The 17,714-nt window shown below is 36.9% G+C and overlaps 1 protein-coding gene across 5 annotated transcripts in view; it reads right to left on the bottom strand.

Moving 5' to 3' along the window:
• SLC10A7 (solute carrier family 10 member 7) overlaps positions 1–17,714 on the bottom strand; it is a 258,926-nt gene that overhangs the window by 172,948 nt on the left and 68,264 nt on the right. For 3 of the 5 annotated variants that reach the window (XM_045466382.1, XM_045466362.1, XM_045466343.1), the window contains exon 5: positions 6,865–6,903. The exons of the other annotated variants lie outside the window; for them this stretch is intronic. In XM_045466382.1, the coding sequence (XP_045322338.1) occupies positions 6,865–6,903 (39 nt within the window). The remainder of the gene's footprint in view (positions 1–6,864; positions 6,904–17,714) is intronic. 5 annotated transcript variants of the gene reach the window in all.

Genomic DNA, 17,714 nt, shown 5'->3' with positions numbered 1-17,714 from the left:
TTAAGTGGGTTTTAACTTAATACAGATAACATGTTGACATGGCAAAGGTCATAAAAAGTGCCTGAAATTTGGAAGACATTGCTTTGAAGGCAGTTCTTGTCTTCCCTCTTTTTAAAATCTTTTATTGTTATTTTCTTCACATATTTGCTTCAGTGTCTAGGAGAGTGCTTAAATAATGGACTCTGAGTATATGTGTGTTAATTTTATATCCTACCTTCCTATTTTGTCCCATACTAATAAATAACCCAACTGCATCTTTTTAAAGAATAAGTAGTCTGTTCTCAGCAATTCAGCTTTTATAACATTCATTTGCCCAAAAAGGTGATTCAATGAAATATATAGCATAACGATGGGCTCCATTTTATCAAGGGAGAAACCAGCTTCCCATTGTCTGAACAGAGTTCGTAAGGTATTTTAAAACCCAAAATAGGTTATTTTTTTTTTCAACGTTTATTTATTTTTGGGACAGAGAGAGACAGAGCATGAACGGGGGAGGGCCAGAGAGAGAGGGAGACACAGAATCAGAAACAGGCTCCAGGCTCTGAGCCATCAGCCCAGAGCCTGATGCGGGGCTCGAACTCCCGGACCGCGAGATCGTGACCTGGCTGAAGTCGGACGCTTAACCGACTGCGCCACCCAGGCGCCCCCAAAATAGGTTATTTTAAATTCTAGTTTTATCAAGTCCTTAACAGTAAGGAACGAACTTGAAATAACATTCTATAAGGTGGTACTGAAAAGTGTTTAATTGTCTGCTCTGGAATGTAAGCTCAGTGAAAATAAAAACCTGTTTTATAAAAAAGTCATGAACTTTTGGGGGAAAACCAAAATCACAACTGAGTAATTTGTGTTGGTCAGGATTTTAAGCAAACAAAGAAAAAAAATCAGCGTAGTTTCCAGTGTTACACAAAATGAGTATTCCACAAACATAAACAAAACTAAAAATTGACATTCTAGATTTAGGCGAAAGGAAAACTAATGTAACAATTGAGTCTTCTCTGGTTACAACCCTTAACCCTCTTCATTAATATTTGAGATTCTTGCTCTGATTTTTAAAAAGCAATCAATGAATAACAAAGTAAATGTGCTTCCTCTCTGACCATGCTAAGTGTGGCTTACTACATTTTTGTATAAGAAAGGAAGAATAAAACAGGTGGTAAACACATATCCTGAGTTATTAAAACATGTCATTTGTGTTTGGAATTTCCTTTCTTTAAGCAACTTTAAGAGTATCATTTAACTATTCAACTCTTACTACAAAGCTGGGTAGTAATAGCAGACCAGCCAAAGCTGAGAGGGAAGGCAGAACAACAATAGAGTAAGGGAAGAAAAATATATTCTGGCTAGTTATTCAGCTTAAGGCAAGGAGTTCCTTTTAACCCCTATTTGTTTTAGAATAGCTTCTGCTCATTCCCGTAATGAGCAGAATTACTTTAAAAGAATTATTTTAAAAAATTACATAAAATCAACCCATTTCTTTATACTTTAAATGAAGAGATTTAGAAAGTAAATAATAACTCTTACAGATATTTTTTAGACTTGGTGTTATACATTCACAAAGATGATTTAATTTTGCTTATAACTCTTTGCTAATGTTTCAGAATCCTTACATTTATGAATTGCTATGATGTCATATAACACAGTTATTAGAAACTCAATTTGGCATGATCAGCTTTGTCACTCACCAAGGTTTCCTCAGGAATTACCAAACTCCCTCAAGAGTTACCAAAAATAATAAAATAGGCTGAGAAGTCTGAAAGGCAAAAGCTCTACCTTTTCCTGTCAAACTTTAACCTATAATTCTTGAAGACATGGAACCATTCAATTTAGCCCCCAAACCAAAAATGCCAAAGCTCTAACAAATCATGTGATCAGATTTTTTTCAACACAGTTAAATCTTTTTAAACTAAAGAGAGGATTTTTCAATTGCAATTGTTTTAAAAGTTGCCAATATCTATTTTTTAATCTTTCTTTTGATGAGGAAGCAGCACATGAGATGGTTGAACTTGAAATGCCTGATGTTATACAGAAAAAAAAAAAAAATATATATATATATATATATTCTTTTTACAACAATTTAGTTATTCAGAGAGGTGGCTATCAAATTTTATTAAAATCTCATCAACTGAGAAACCTTAAAACAGTTATTATACCCCACAATTATTGTAAACAGAACAATTTAAATGAGAGGAGGAGATAATGACATTAACTTCTTAACTTAAAGCAATCCTCTGTGGCATGATTTTAAAATATGCTCTTGGTCTGAAATTTATGTAAATTGAACTCATCTATCATTGGTTATTACCAGCCTAGCTACATTAGAAAAAAACAAAACACAGTTTTCTATAACAATTAGTTCTTTAAAAACACTGTGTTTTAATTAGACCTGGGACATTATTAAACTAGCTATAAATATGTACAGTATTTTATGTGGTATACCCAGATGTCTAAAAATCAACAAAAATGCCCTCAGAATTCTTTCTTCAAAAATTCATCTAAAAAAAAGGCTTTCATTCAAAGTTTTAATGGAATCTGAAGTAAATGCCCTTTTTACATTCTATTTACGTAACTACAAAAGAAATGGTCACTTATAACTAGAGAATAATCAGAGAACAATCATTAGTCAGAGATAACCAATTCTTCATTTTATGGATGTCCATGGCCATGCCAAAAAAAAAATTCATGGATGAGCTTGGAAAAAACTTAGATCACACAAATATTTTATATAGATTATCCCATTTAATGCTCACCACAACTGTATAGTTTAGGTACTATCTACTCCATTTTATATATAAGGAAGGTTATGTGATTAGGCTAGTAATTCAGTCAAATGAAGATTTAAGCCATTCTGATTCCAGAAACCATAGTACTACCCCTCATCCTAAATTTTAAGAGTAAGTGAATATTGTTCATTTATAAAGAGAATTCCAAAAACACTGTAACAAGTACTATCCTTTACGAATTACAAAATAAGAAACAAGTATTGGTGAGGATGTGGAGAAACAGGAAGGTTTATAAACTGTTGGTGGGAATGCAACCTAGGGCAGCCACTGTGGAAAACAGTATGGACTTTCCTCACAAGGTTAAAAATAGAACTATTGTACAATCCAGTAATCACGCTACTGGGTATTTACCCAAAGAATAAAAAAACATTAATTCAAAGAGATACATGCACCCCTATGTTTATAGCAGCATCATTTATAATAGCCAAATTATGGAAGCAGCCCAAGTATCCACTGACAGATGAATGGATAAAGAAGAGGTGATAGATCGATAGATCGATCGATCTATCTACAACGGAATATTATTCAGCCGTTAAAAAGCATGAAATCCCACCATCTGCAACAACATGGATGGAGCTAGAGATTATTATGCTAAGTGAAATAAGTCGGTCACAGAAAGACAAATACCATATTATTTCATTCATATTTGGAACTGAAGAAACAAAACAAATGAGCAAAGGGAAAAAAAAAGAGAGACAAACCAAGAAACAGATTCTTAATTATAAAGAACAAACTGATGGTTACCAGAGGTGTGGTGGGTGGGGAGATAGGTTAAATAGGTGATGGGGATTAAGGAGGGTACTTGTAATGAGCACCGGGTGATGTACAGAATTGTTGAATCACTATATCGTATGCCTGAAAATAATACAACACCATAGTGTAGGCCCGAAAATAATATATAAGTGTGTTAACTATACAAGAATTTAAAAAAAAAAAAACTCGATAAAATTTTTAAGTAAATTAAGTGAAAAATGAAAAAAAAAAAGAATAACAAACTAAAACATGAAGGTTACAATTCAGAATTTCCTTCCTCTAAAATAAGTCCTTTTCCCAAGCCCAACTCAAACACCAACTTCTCCCTGAAGCCTTCTCATATCATTCAACTGAGATTAATCTTTTCTGACCTCTTGGCAATTGCTGTACACTGCTCACATGAAGAAAGTGCTAGCTCCCTTTTAATACTTATTCTCTTCTTTCTTAGTAACAGAAATCCAATTTTTAGCTCTTAGCAACCTGCCACATGTCCCAACCTCTCCAGTGGCTAAGTAGGATTGCTTGAATAAGTTCTGCAATAAGATTATGACTGCAAGTATGATGTTGGAATTCTAGGAATGCAGATTAAACAAAGCAAACTTAGATTCTAGGAGAGCTCTGTGCTTTCCCAGGATAAAGACTTTACTAACCAGGTATCTTTTTTGGCTGGAGCTCCAGCAGCTGTCTTGGACCATGAGGTAAGCTTGAGGAAGGAAAGTGCAGGCTGTGGAGGATGGAGGATAAAGATAGGTATATCCATCCACAATGAGACCCCGAAGCCACCATACAACACTTGGACAGCCTCCTTCCAGATTTTACATAGTAGAAATATAAACCTCTATCCTGTATGCCACAATTATTATTTTTTCTGTTAAATAATCTGAAACTAATTCTAATGGATTTAGTCCAGACTCATACATAGTTCATAATCCAATTTGTTCATAATCCATAGTTCATAATCCATAATTGCAACTACGGGGGGGGGGGGAAGAAATAGAATTATTATTTCTTATAACACTGGAACAAAATATCTCCAGTCATAATTTGCATTCTCAAACCCTTTCTGGTAACTTTTAACTTTGAGAAAGAAAGGGGGTAACAGGGGCTCCTGAGTGGCTCAGTTGGTTAAGCAAATGACTCTTGGTTTTGGCTCAGGTCATGATCTCATGATTCGTGAGCTGGAGCCCTGCATCGGGTTCTGCGCTGACAGCGGGGAGCCTGCTTGGGATTGTGTCTCCCTTTCTCTCTGCCCACCCCCCCCCCGGCTCGCTCTCTATCTCTGACTCTGAAAAATAAAAAATAAACATTTTTTAAAAAGCGGGTAACAGAGGGGGAAGGAAACATGGAAAAAGACACTTCTGCTTCTCTGCCATCACTCATGCCAGTTCTCCTCCTTTCTTCTCTACTAGCTAAATCCTACCATACTTCAAGGACCAACTCAGCAAAATGGCTTCTGTCTGACTTTCAAATTCAGAGTGCCTATGGCCTGTGCCATTTCACAGTCCTACATCATCTAGTAACATCTTTGGTTTGACCTGTTAACTTTTACATTGTATTTTTCTGTGACTCATATCCACAACACAGTGGGACCCACATCATGTATCTTGCACCGTCCACAGCTATTAGAAAACCATCTCTGCGTAGTAGGAGATCACTAAGTACTTTTGATTAGTTGAATTAAAATAAAAAAAGAGGAAAAAGAGCAGAAGACTAACGAGTGAGAATGCACAACTTCTTAGAAGTGCAAGAGTAGAATAAAGACCCTAAAGAGTCCCTAGAACAGGTAATACTTTCCTGGACCTTATCAAATAATCAGGCCTGGGAGAACACATATTCTGATATGTTCACTGTTCATACAATCAGTGCAAAACTCAAACTATACTTAGTGAGCTTGTCCTCCAACTAAGGGACGGTGTATTTAAGTATTTTAGTTACTTAGACAATTGCCTCAAACTTATTTTCTCAATTACTGTAGGCATTTAAAGAGTAAGAGATTCATCTTAGAAGTCATGCTTTGGTAGTGGATGTATATGATTCCAAACTATATAAAAAATCTGGCTTCCAGCAAGATCATATTTTACAGATATTATTTTGTCAATTGTGACAAATAATGAAAAATAATACTTAGATGAAAAAAACGATTTAACAAAATACTACTGAGTCTGGAACAAGTAGCTCAAGAGCTCATTTCCATTAAATAGACACTATTAACTCTCTTCTAAAACCCAATAATACGACATCAGAAATAACACTACTACTTCTTTAAAAATAAGGTCTACTCTAAGCATAAATTTTGCAGAAGCTACATCATTTAAAGCTCTAGAACATCGGGACCTTCAAAGCTGTGTAGCACTACATAGAATTAACATCATGTAACAACACGTTTAAAAGCTCCAGCTACATTCAGATGCGTACACTAGTGACATAAAGAGCATTTTAAACAGAAGTAACTGATATTTTGCCTAGACTCATGAACTATTTTATACCCTGCTGATTTTATTCTCAATTATTTGCAAATCACTGTACTTCATATCTGTTCATGAACTATGGACCTAAAAACACAATATTCTAATTTATTTTCATGAATTTGGCAAAGTTTTAGGGAGGGTATAAATAAAAATAATTAACAGAAAACTCAGTTTCTTTCTCATTCTTTCATAAAACAAACCAAGTCTTTGTTATATCATTATTTAAAAAACGATTGAAAACGCTAAAACAGAATCGTCCTTAGAATTCTATTAGCTCCACTTATGAACACTGAACTATTTTCTAACCTTTATACCATTTATAGTTCACATGTCAAAAAAATATTGCATTTTCCTCCAAATTACTCATTAATTATTTCCTCATTTCAAATTTTTTTCACACAGATTTCTCAGAAGTATCCATGACAGTAGCTTCTTTGACAGTGAAATGAACAAAATAAATGACATGTCAACAAGTAAATTAGCATTCCCTTTCTGACCAGCTGGGTCATGTTTCCTTTTCAAAATCCTTAGTCCCATGATACAAAATAATAATAATCTAAAAGACCTCATTAAATGATCAATATATTGACATAACTTCTATAAGGAGATACACAGTGTTTTAATTGATTCTTGAATCCATTAAATGGAATATTAAACCCAAGCCTCCAAATTATAATGTAAGAGAACATTTCCTTTACTTATTAACTAATTTCTTCAGGGTATGGTTAACAGCACATAAAAAGATTCAAAAACTTTTATATTTAATCCAACAGTAAAAAAAAGTCCCAATTTTCACTAAATCTTTCATATAAACAACATCACAACAAAAGTTATTATAGACAAGTTAAACCATATTTACTTACCAAAAAACTTCCAAAGGCTGAATTAAATATTGCAGCTGCCTATAAAGAAAATAAATAGGGGGAAAAACTCACTGAAAGTAAATAGGAAAAAGAAAAGCAAAGATTATCATTCTCCCATCCCCCACTATTCAAAACCCTAAAACACTGACTCTACAAAGCAAAGTTAGTCACTGCTTACAAAAATTGCCAGTGGCCTGTACTTTACTAAGATGGATGAGCTGCAGCTTAGGAATTCATAAATAATGGGTCTCAAAAGCAAGCAGAAAAGACTTGCCAGGAGATGTTTTGAACCTATATGACACTACCAAAGAATCATCACCAATAGTAAACTGAAATCTTGTTATTGGTTTCGTTAGTTGACCTAAAACAGAGGTTGACATATTTGTTAAAAAATTCTTTTTCATGTTACCGGGCAAAGAAAAACCAGAATTGTAAAGAAACATTAACTATTCTGCATCAGGGAGCATATGTCTTATGAGCTACACCCACCAAGTGAGATCTGTTGTTCCCATACAACACACATTAGAATGTGAACAATGCTGCTAAGACGATGTACCATTAATGCTAAAGGAGAAACAAGCAAGAAAAACTTCCACTTGGTGTTCAAAATTCAAAGAAGAAACATTTGACTTTGCGCTTACCTAAACATCCAGGGATTACATAGTAGATGTGATACAGTTCTTAACTTTAAATCAATCACTATATTCCATGAAGCTACACCTGAATCCTGAAAGCTTCTCACATTACCCAAAAAGGATAAAAACTTGTATAACATCCAATCTGATGGGGGAAAAAGGAGAGAGAAAGAAAAAATAATAAAAGGCAAAAGGAAAGGTAGAGAAAACCTATTGACATCTCCTGTAGATCAAGAGCAGAATTAAATTAATCATCATGGACATTAGCAGCGACGTCGTAGTAAGAAAAGGATGTCAGTTTAGCAAGTTTGAATAAAGTCCAAAGCCAGGCTAAGAGCTGTAGCTGAAAATGCCTTCTGCTCCAGAAGAGGATGCAATGAGAGTGCATGGGTAATGAGATCCCTGGCTCCAGAGAGCTTAGCTCTCCTATTCAAGTTCATAATTAATTCAAGGCTTTGATAATTTCATTAGATTTCTTCTTTGCTGGCCCTATCAATAAAAGATGGCACTGGACCAGAGCTCCTCTGTGGCATAAACATAGGCACAGGCACAGACCAAGGAAACCTTTGCTTCCTGACAGGGACAATGGCATATGGTGTTCCGTGTTGTACAGGGAGTAGTGGAAAAAAAAAATTTGGCTAAATAAAACATTACAGATGACAATTGTAAACTATGGCAACATATTTAACCCATCTTCCTGGAATTCCATTATGGATGATTCAGGAGAAACTTGTATGTGTGGAGAAAAATAAGTAAAACTATATAAATAAATGAGTCGTAGTGAGATCAACTGGAAACACTGCCTTCCTTCCTACAAAAGAAATGCACCTTCCCCACAACCACCGTTTATTTCTAGACCCTATTTTGTGCTTAAAATGGATTGATCTCTTTAGTAAAGGAATGAGGTATTCTGCTTTGAGCTTCTCTCTTCCAAATGTGTTTCTTTCCAGTGTTCACCAACCTTATTCAAGGTAACTAATGGTTTTGGCTAGTATTTAAAAACAAGCAAACAAAAAAATCAAAAACAAACAAACAAAAATGCATGGATTGTTAAAAGTAAAAAGACTCAGAAGTCAAAGTAAAATAAGTCAACTACTAGTCATCAGATCAAATTACCATTTTCCCACTCCTTCCAATTCTCTTTTTTTAACCCAAACACAAGCAATAGATTGTATGTGGATTGGCATTTTATAAAATAATGGCGATGACAGTGACGTGCTGTCTTAGGTACCCGAAGATGCTGCAAGCCAACTTCTTAGTTGTTCTTCTGCTGGTGCTGGTGCTGATGCATTTGAACCCACCTATCCTATCACTTGGTGCTCCCATGCAATGAGCTCTGGCATTCATTTGTGAAACAGCTCATTAAGGTTCTGGGTATCTCAAGAACCATGTGAAATTGGACACTGAACCAAGGATCTTGAGCTCAATAGTGACAAATGATCAACCTAATAGTTGACTTAATTCTACTCTTGCAGCATATAAAGGAATTATGTTTTCCAGAGTCCCAAAGAGTGATAAATATTTAGAGAGTGTTTCACTCATACATAAAAGGCATGTATGTCTTTAGACTTAAGGAGGAATTTCCAGCTCTTCAGCACGATGTACAAGGCCTTCCATGAATAGGTCTCTGTCCATCTTATTTCTTGCCTCCAATTTTATATCCCGACAATACTAAACCACTTGTGATTCCTCAAACTCATTGTGCTGTTTCTTACCACCTTGCTCCCTGGCCTAGAATGCCCTTCCCTCTTCCTCCACCTAGGTAACTCCCACTTATATTAGCAACTCCTTCCAAGCAGCTTTCAATCACCTCCTCCAACACACATATATCCTCACTTCTAAGTGGACTGTCTCCACACCTGCTGCCACAACATCCTGAGCATACCTCTGCCATGGCAATTGTTACACTATTGAAATAACCTATCTATTTACATGCCTCCTGGCCTTCCTAGAAACTAGAGTCTTCTCAGGAAGGAATCTGATGAAGCTCATCTTAAGCACCTACATGTTTATCTGCTGAATTGCTGAAATAAGTAAGATTTCCAGAAATGTCTAAAGTCTACCTCTTCTGCTAAGTTTTTCTATATGTTTGGCAGAATACAAGGATTGGCAGAAGACTGGATCTGACACCTGGCTCCAAGCCAAGCAAAAACAATGATAGATCAAGACTTCAGTCTCAACCCAATACAAGCATCTCTTTCACAATATCTTGTTTTATTTCCTTTAGCCTCCCTATTATGATCCAGTTATATACAGTTACATAAATATGCTTAAATAAACAATGTTTTAAAATTTACTACTGCTACGTAACAATAGAGTTAGTGAAATAAAATCTAGAATTACCAAGGAATACTCTGCAGCCATCACACTTCAACAAAGCAGGAAAGAATATCTAATGGGAAAAAGACAGTCTCTTCAGCAAATGGTGTTGGGAAACTGGACATTGACATGCACTTTCTTACACCATATGCAAAAAATAAAGTCAAAATGGATGAAAGACCTAAATGTAAGACAGGAAACCATCAGAATCCTAGAGGAAACAACAGGCCACAACCTCGTTGACCTCAGCTACAGAAACTTCTTACTAGACATGTCTAAAGGCAAGGGAGACAAAAGCAAAAATGAACTACTGGGACCTCATCAAAATAAAAAGCTTCTGCACAGTGAAGGAAACAATCAGCAAAACTAAAAGGCAACAGATGGAATGGGAGAAGATATTTGCAAATGACATCAGATAAAGGGTTAGTATCCAAAACCTGTAAAGAACATATTAAACTCAACACCCAAAAACCAAATAATCCAGTGAAGAAATGAACAGACATGGATAGACATTATTCCAAAGAAGACATCCAGATGGCTAATAGACACATGAAAAGATGCTCAACATCATACATCACCAGGGAAATACGAATCAAAACCACAATGAGATATTACCTCACACCTGTCAGAATGGCAAAATTAACAACTCAGGAAACAACAGATGTTGGCGAAGATGCGGAGAAAGGGGAACTCTTTTGCACTATTGGTGGGAATGCAAAGTGGGGCAGCCACTCTGGAGAACACTATGGAGATTCCTCAAAAAATTAAAAATAGTACTACCCTATGACCCAGCAATTGCACTACAAGGTATTTGCTCAAAGGATACAAAAACGCTGATTCAAAGGGGCACATGCACCCTAATGTTTATAGCAGCACTATCAACAATAGCCAAAGTATGGAAAGAGCCCAAATGTCCATCGACTGATGAATGGATAAAGAAAATGTGGTATACATATACAAGGGAATATTACTCGGCAATCAAAAAGAATGAAAGCTTGCCATTTGCAACATGGATGGAGCTAGAGTGTATTATGCTAAGTGAAATAAGTCAGTCAGAGAAAGACAAATATCATATGATTTCACTCATATGTGGAATAAGAAACAAAACAGATGAACCTAGGGGAAGGGAAGGAAAAATAAGATAAAAACAGAGAGGGAAGAAAACCAGACGAGAACTTTAAATACAGAGAACAAACTGAGGGTTGCTGGGGGGGTGCTGGCTGGGGAGATGAGCTACATGGGTGATGGGCATTGAGGAGGGCACTTGCTGGGATGAGCACTGGGTGTTATATGTAAGTGATGAATCACTAAATTCTACTCCTGAAACCATTATTACACTATATGTTAGCTTCTTTAAATTAAAAAAAAAAAAAAAAAAGATGATCTGCATATACCAATATGAAAGCTGGCTAAGATATTTAAAGTGAAAAAGCAAGCTTCAAAATTATGTATAATTCTTTTAACTTTTTTCCCCCCATACCATCAAGCAATTCTCTGACACCAGTTAGGTGCCTACAATTCAACTCAAATCTGCTACTTTCTACCTTAAGGTAGTGTCAGATCCCACAGGTTAAGGATTCAGTCCCACAAGACCGTTCCCATTTCAGATGTTAATCACAAAGGCCAGGTTGTCACCTGTGCTTCTGACGCACTGGCTATATATAAATTGGAGGTTCCCACACCGTATCCTCGAGTTTGATTAATTTGCTAGAGCAGCTCACAGAACTCAGAAAACGGTTTTATTCACTCCATTGCCACTTTATTATGAAAAGGCTATACAGGAACAGACAGATGAGAGAGGTGCACAGAGCAAGGCATGGGGAAAGGGCACGGGGCTTCCCAGCTCTCTCCAGGTGTGACACACTCTCAGCACCTCCACATGTTCACCAACACGGAAGCTCTCCGAATCGGTCCTTTGGGGTTGTACGGAGGCTCCATTTAAGAGGTATGATTGATTAAATCATTGGCAGTTGCTGATTGAACTCTATCTCCGGCCCCTTTCTCCTCCCTAGAGGTGTGGAAGCAGAACCAAAAATTCCAATCCTTTCTTTAATCAGCTGTTTGGTTCTCCTGGCAACAAGCCTCATCCTTAGGTGAGCTGGGGGCTTTCCAAAAGTTACCTCATTAACGTAACAAAAGACTCTTAGGCTACGATTCCTCTCTCCTACCTTCTAGAAGCCATACCTGAAAGGATTCATTGATTTTTAAATATAGCATTTCATTTGTTATTATTGTTTTTTCTAGAAACGACTTAAATACCCATTTCCTGTCTATAATGCTCTATTACAACAAGAATTTTACCTAACTGGTAAAAGATCATGTCCTCAGTGCCTAGAACAGCACCTGGCTTATAGCAGACCCTCAATAAATATTACTGAATCAAATGATGAATGAATGAATGAATACTTACGCGAATTGAATGCCCTGCACAGTAATGTTTTCATTTTTAACTCATGAGTCCTATCTGTAAAGTGTATACCTTGGCGCAATTACTTTGATGGATAATTAAAACAAGACTAGCTGGAAAAAAGTTCATATAAGTGTTTTTTTAATACTGAGTAGACTTTCTTTATATCACATATTTTTAGATACTATATTGCTTTTAGTATCTGCCCAATTTTACCTAATATCTGTTATTTTATATGTTGTATAACATGTCTTTTTTTAAAAAATTTTTTAACGTTTATCTATTTTTGACAGAGCATGGGCAGGGGAGGGGCAGAGAGAGGGGGAGACACAGAATCCGAAGCAGGCTCCAGACTCCGAGCTGTCAGCACAGAGCCTGACGTGGGGCTCAAACTCACAGACCGCGAGATCATGACCAGAGCCGAAGTCGGACGCTCAACCGACTGAGCCACCCAGGTGCCCCAATATAACATGTCTTTATTAAATTATTTTGGTAAATTGAGTAAGTTCAAGAACAAATTAATTTCCTTATAACCTACTTGAAATAAAAAGGTAATTAAAAAAAAAACTGAAAATAATGGGGACAGAGAGTCCTCTAACTCATAAAAGCAAACTCTGCCACAGGCGAATGCCTTTAAATGTTATGAAGTTCTACCTTACAGTAAGCCTGAAACCTTTACCATCTGTTATGGCTGTGCCCTGACAGTGTCCCATGCTCTGGAGTTACACAAATATGTAGTCTTTTTTTTTTTTTTTAAATGATTGCACTTCAGATATACGAACACTGCTGAGTCCTACCCAAGTCTTCCCCAAGTCTCCTCTTATGACGCTATATCTAAAATTTTCATAATGCTGGTCCAACAGCCCTCTTTTTCCTTCCATCATCAATCCACTAAGTAAAGAAATGAAATCCATTGTTCGCATTGGGTGTTAATGATCTATTGCAAGTTAATTTCTGAAACTTCCGGTTTCCACTGTTGCATACCCTGCTTCCCCGGTCAACATAATTAGAAATGTTTACCAAAATGTTAAAATGGGACACTTATGGTTGTCTCAGTATTTCCAATAATGCACCAAACTAAAGAGAATATGTGGCAAGCACCGCACTATTCCTACAGTGAAGATACCAGACATCGACATATAGTACCCACGAAAAGACATGAAAACCAGGCCAGGGACCATTTCACATGCAGGCTGCATAAAAAAAAAGACTAGGAATTCTAGAAGGGATTGATAATAAAGGAAATCTCCAGGAGTAAGAGGGTATTTGGACTTCTCCTTTAGAGGAGAAAGCCGACCTGCGGCCCCACGCAGGATGTTTAGAGGGGAGAAAGCAGTCACCAGCAGAGGGCACTGTGTGAGAGTTCTCGGAACCTCATGGTTAATTCCCTAGAACCGGGGAGGAGAATAAGGCTGTGTAACGAGCAGGAAACAGGCACTTGCTTCCAGAATAGAAACAGCAAAGTTGGGGAGGCTGCCTAGAACAGACCACAATGGTGGGACAGAGAGAGAGTAAAAACTGGACAAGGTGTACTTCAACTCTGTGATGGGATCAGGTTCTGTCAATTCCATATGGGCCAAATACATGCCTCAGAGGACTGCCAACAAATGTTAACTCTCTTTGAGAAAAGCAGAACAGCAGGCTTCAAGGGCGAGGAGTCCCTGGCAATAAGGGGCTGAGGGGATATGTTGTGAAGCAGGAGCTGGAGGTACACTCTGAAGAACTCCCTCCCTTAACCTGTCCAGGAAAAGACAAAGCTTGTGGGTATCCACCATGACACAGGGCACTAAGGGCTGGGTAACATCAGCACCAGTAAAGTAAGACTGTCCCCCACACTGTAATGCATTTGTTCTATTCACACTGACCCTAAAGAAGCCGGAAGTAGGGAGGGTGAGAAGGTAAAAAAAAAAAAAAAAAAAAAAAGGTAACAGACCATGCTCTCTTCTCTACTGGTCCTGCCTCTCCTATTTTTATATTTTTATCATATATGTATACATTCACTAAGGAAAAAAGTGCAATGTTTTGTGTTTTTAAAACACAGGTTAGGCCTAAATTGGGAAAGAAGAGGGTATGGAGTTTTAAGCTAGACTGCCCTAAATTAAATACTAACATGTAAATGCTAATTACTACACATATGACTATTTTTGCAACTAAAAGTGACCAGAAAACCATGAGATCTGCCAGGGATGCTGTCAAAGGAGAGAGGAGGGGTGGGGAAGAGGAGTATGTAAGATGGCATTTCGCATACACAATCCTTAAATTCCCGCCACTCAATATGGAGATTAAAATAACAACACAACATCTTCAATGTAAAGTTGAGCTAAAAGAAAACAAGAAAAGTCAGGTAGTAGACACACGGAAGCTGGGCAAAAGCAGAGTGGTAACGCAGGCGAGGCGATGCTGCACCCTCCCGGACGACAGGCCTGTGTCCTGGGCCCTGGGCCCTGGGCCCTGGAAGCAACAAGTAGCACAGCTTCTACCTGCAGAAGGTGACAAGTGGAGCGGAGGCACCTGTAGCAAGCAGACAGACAGAACCTTGGAAGGACTGCCCCACTACCACAAGGGCACCTTGACAACTCTACTTACAAAATCAAGAAAATAACACAAGGCCTGCTGCGTCCACGGTGTGCACAGAACTGCACTGCCCCGACCATCTGATTCAAGAATCCCAAACTAAAGACTAATTCAAGAAAGCAAAAGACGGGGGGCACTTGAGCGGTTCAGTCGGTTGAGCATCCAACTTCAGCTCAGGTCATGATCTCATAGTTCGTGGGTTTGAGCCCCACTTCGGGCTCTCTGCTGTCGGCACAGAACCTACTTCGGATCCTCTGTCCCCCTCTCTCTCTGCCCTGCCTCCACTCATTCTCTCCATCTCTCTCTCTCTTACTCAAAAATGAATAAACATTTATCAAAAAAAGAAAGAAAGAAAGAAAAGAAAACAAAAGACAAAATCAATCAAAGACCAGTAGAACCCCTAAGGCCTTATAAGAAGCAAACGCAAAAATTCTCTTTGGGGTCACTTCAACAATCCAGAACACAGTGGATTCCCACTTGAAACAACCCCTACTGAACAGAAGTTTAAAATACAAAATTACAAATGTGAGAAAGCTGAATATGACAACAGCACCATTACAAAGCAGTTAGGAAAGGAGGAGAAACAGTATTTCATAACATACTAAGAAACTACTACATGAATTAAACACTTAGAGCTGGAAAGCAATACTTGAAAACATCTAGCAAAAAATGAAACTATCTTTATGCCTTCAAAAAAGGAAACAATTGTGTGTTTTTTTTTTTAATAAGACACAAAAAGTACACATGAGAAAGGAAAAGCTAGGGTTGCCATGCAACAAAGTTCTGGACAATGAGATATAAATTGATACATCCATGCTTCATGGTGAGGGTTAGGGAGGTTAGTTTCTGGCGCTGTCCTTCTTCCTTCTTCCTGCCTAGAGCAGTGAAAGCTGGCATCCAGAAGAGAAAGACCAATAGCAGTGCAGAGACGGCCACTCTAATGTCATCGAGCCACAGAACAAATGCCAGCAACCCCCACCTCCAGGCATCTTAATATATGAGAAAATAAGTCTCTGCTTGTTTAAGCTACTTGTAGTCTGATTTTCCATTACGTGAAGTCTAACTGATACAATAATGTTCCTAAATAAGGCAGAAAATAATAAAGGACTAATCGGGCAGGTTAGATAAATCAAAAATGCTTCCTCTAAGATATAAGTTTGAGTAGGCATATTCAGTTTTATTTAGCATAATGTCTTATTCCCACCGCATATAGCACAGCACATTATTGGGGGAAAAAAAGAAAAAGAAAGCAAGAAAAGGAAAAGAAAATTGACTACCAGTGATGAATCAAAGCTGTATTGTCCGGCCCTGGAAAAGTTCCTCAATTATGTGAATTTGTATCACTCCAAGCTCTGATTCACAAGAATATAGTATTTTTAATGTATTTTTAATATTTTAATTTTTACTTAAATTTAAATTTTTATTTAATATTTATTTCCTTTCCAAGCACAGGTTCGGTTGAAAAAACATAAAGACATCAAATATTGAGTTCCAATCCTTGGTCTTTTATTAAACACAGAAACACAAAATATTTTCTTTTTACTTGTATTTTGCAAAGTGCTATAGAAGTGCTAAAAAGAAGAAGAAGAAGAAGAAGAAGAAGAAGAAGAAGAAGAAGAAGAAAGGAAAAATGAAGGAAAGAAAGAAAAAGAAAGAAAGAAAGAAAGAAAGAAAGAAAGAAAGAAAGAAAGAAAGAAAGAAAAGAAAGAGAAAGAATTAGGAAAAGTTCATCCCATTTGCTTTAAAAGCCAATTATATTTGGCTTTCTGAGAAGCACCTTAGTTGCTAGGGCTAACTACTTAATTACCACTATTTTCACTGTATATATCTTACAACAAGTAAAACTGAGTTATACATTTCTATATTACACTTAAGTATTATTGAACCATACCACGGAAAACTAAATATCTGGGACATCAATTAAAATATGAATTTATACACCATGCTCAACATTAAAGGGGCACTCTTCATTTTATTCCATTATTTATGTTACTGCACTAAATGAAGACCATAGAACTACTACAAGGCATTCACCAATTTAAAGAAAGATTACTTTTAGAACATGTACCATTAAAATTCACCATCTTAACAACCATTTTAATTCTTTGTTTCAAAAACATTGCAGGAATGAACAGAAGTTCATATAAATGCAGGTTGCTAGTAAATGCATCCAGCTGCTTTTCTCAGAGTAAGCTACATTCCTTGCCTGCTTCTACAGGTTCATTTCTTGCTACCAATGGAAAAAAAAATTATTTAATATCCTTAATCTTGAGGTGAATGGGGGGGTGGCTATTCTTGTTTGTAACTATTCATCTCAATTCAGGCAAGGAAAAAATATATTCAAGTTCCTGTTTCTGGGTGCTAAATTGAATCAGGTGTCCTCTCCTCTTAAGAAAATTAAGTTGCTTTTGTGCAAGAGTGTTTTAATGAGAACAGAGCCCGCCGACAGTGATAAATGGGAATGACACCAGAGAGAGCATGTAAGCAGGACAATATGTGCATGTTACAGTCTTACAGCCTATTTTTCACTGACTATTCTGAATGACTTCGCTGTTTCTTAAGGGGCCTATTAATCTCAAATTTAGTTATTACACAACGTTTATTTGAACATATATTCTGCCGATGATGACAGTTAATAAAGGAAATCTTTCACAAGCTGTATTTTTACATATTGTTCCAACTACAGCTCCCAGTCATTTGATGGTATTGATGGAATAACCTACATTGTGCTGAGGCTTTTTAAAAAAAGGCACATATATTCAGATTCCTTTCTAAGCACATGGGGACTCTTAAATAACCGTTAAAATGCATACAAAAAAAATCCTTCTACAAAATGGTAAAAGTAAAAGGATACCTTAACTGCTCAACAAAAAATATTTAATATGAAAACTGACCCTTCTAGGAAAAACCAGACA

The sequence above is a fragment of the Leopardus geoffroyi genome, chromosome B1 (genome assembly GCF_018350155.1).
Source record: "Leopardus geoffroyi isolate Oge1 chromosome B1, O.geoffroyi_Oge1_pat1.0, whole genome shotgun sequence".
NCBI classification, from domain to species: Eukaryota; Metazoa; Chordata; class Mammalia; order Carnivora; family Felidae; genus Leopardus; species Leopardus geoffroyi.
This window is presented reverse-complemented; position numbering and strand designations above follow the sequence as displayed.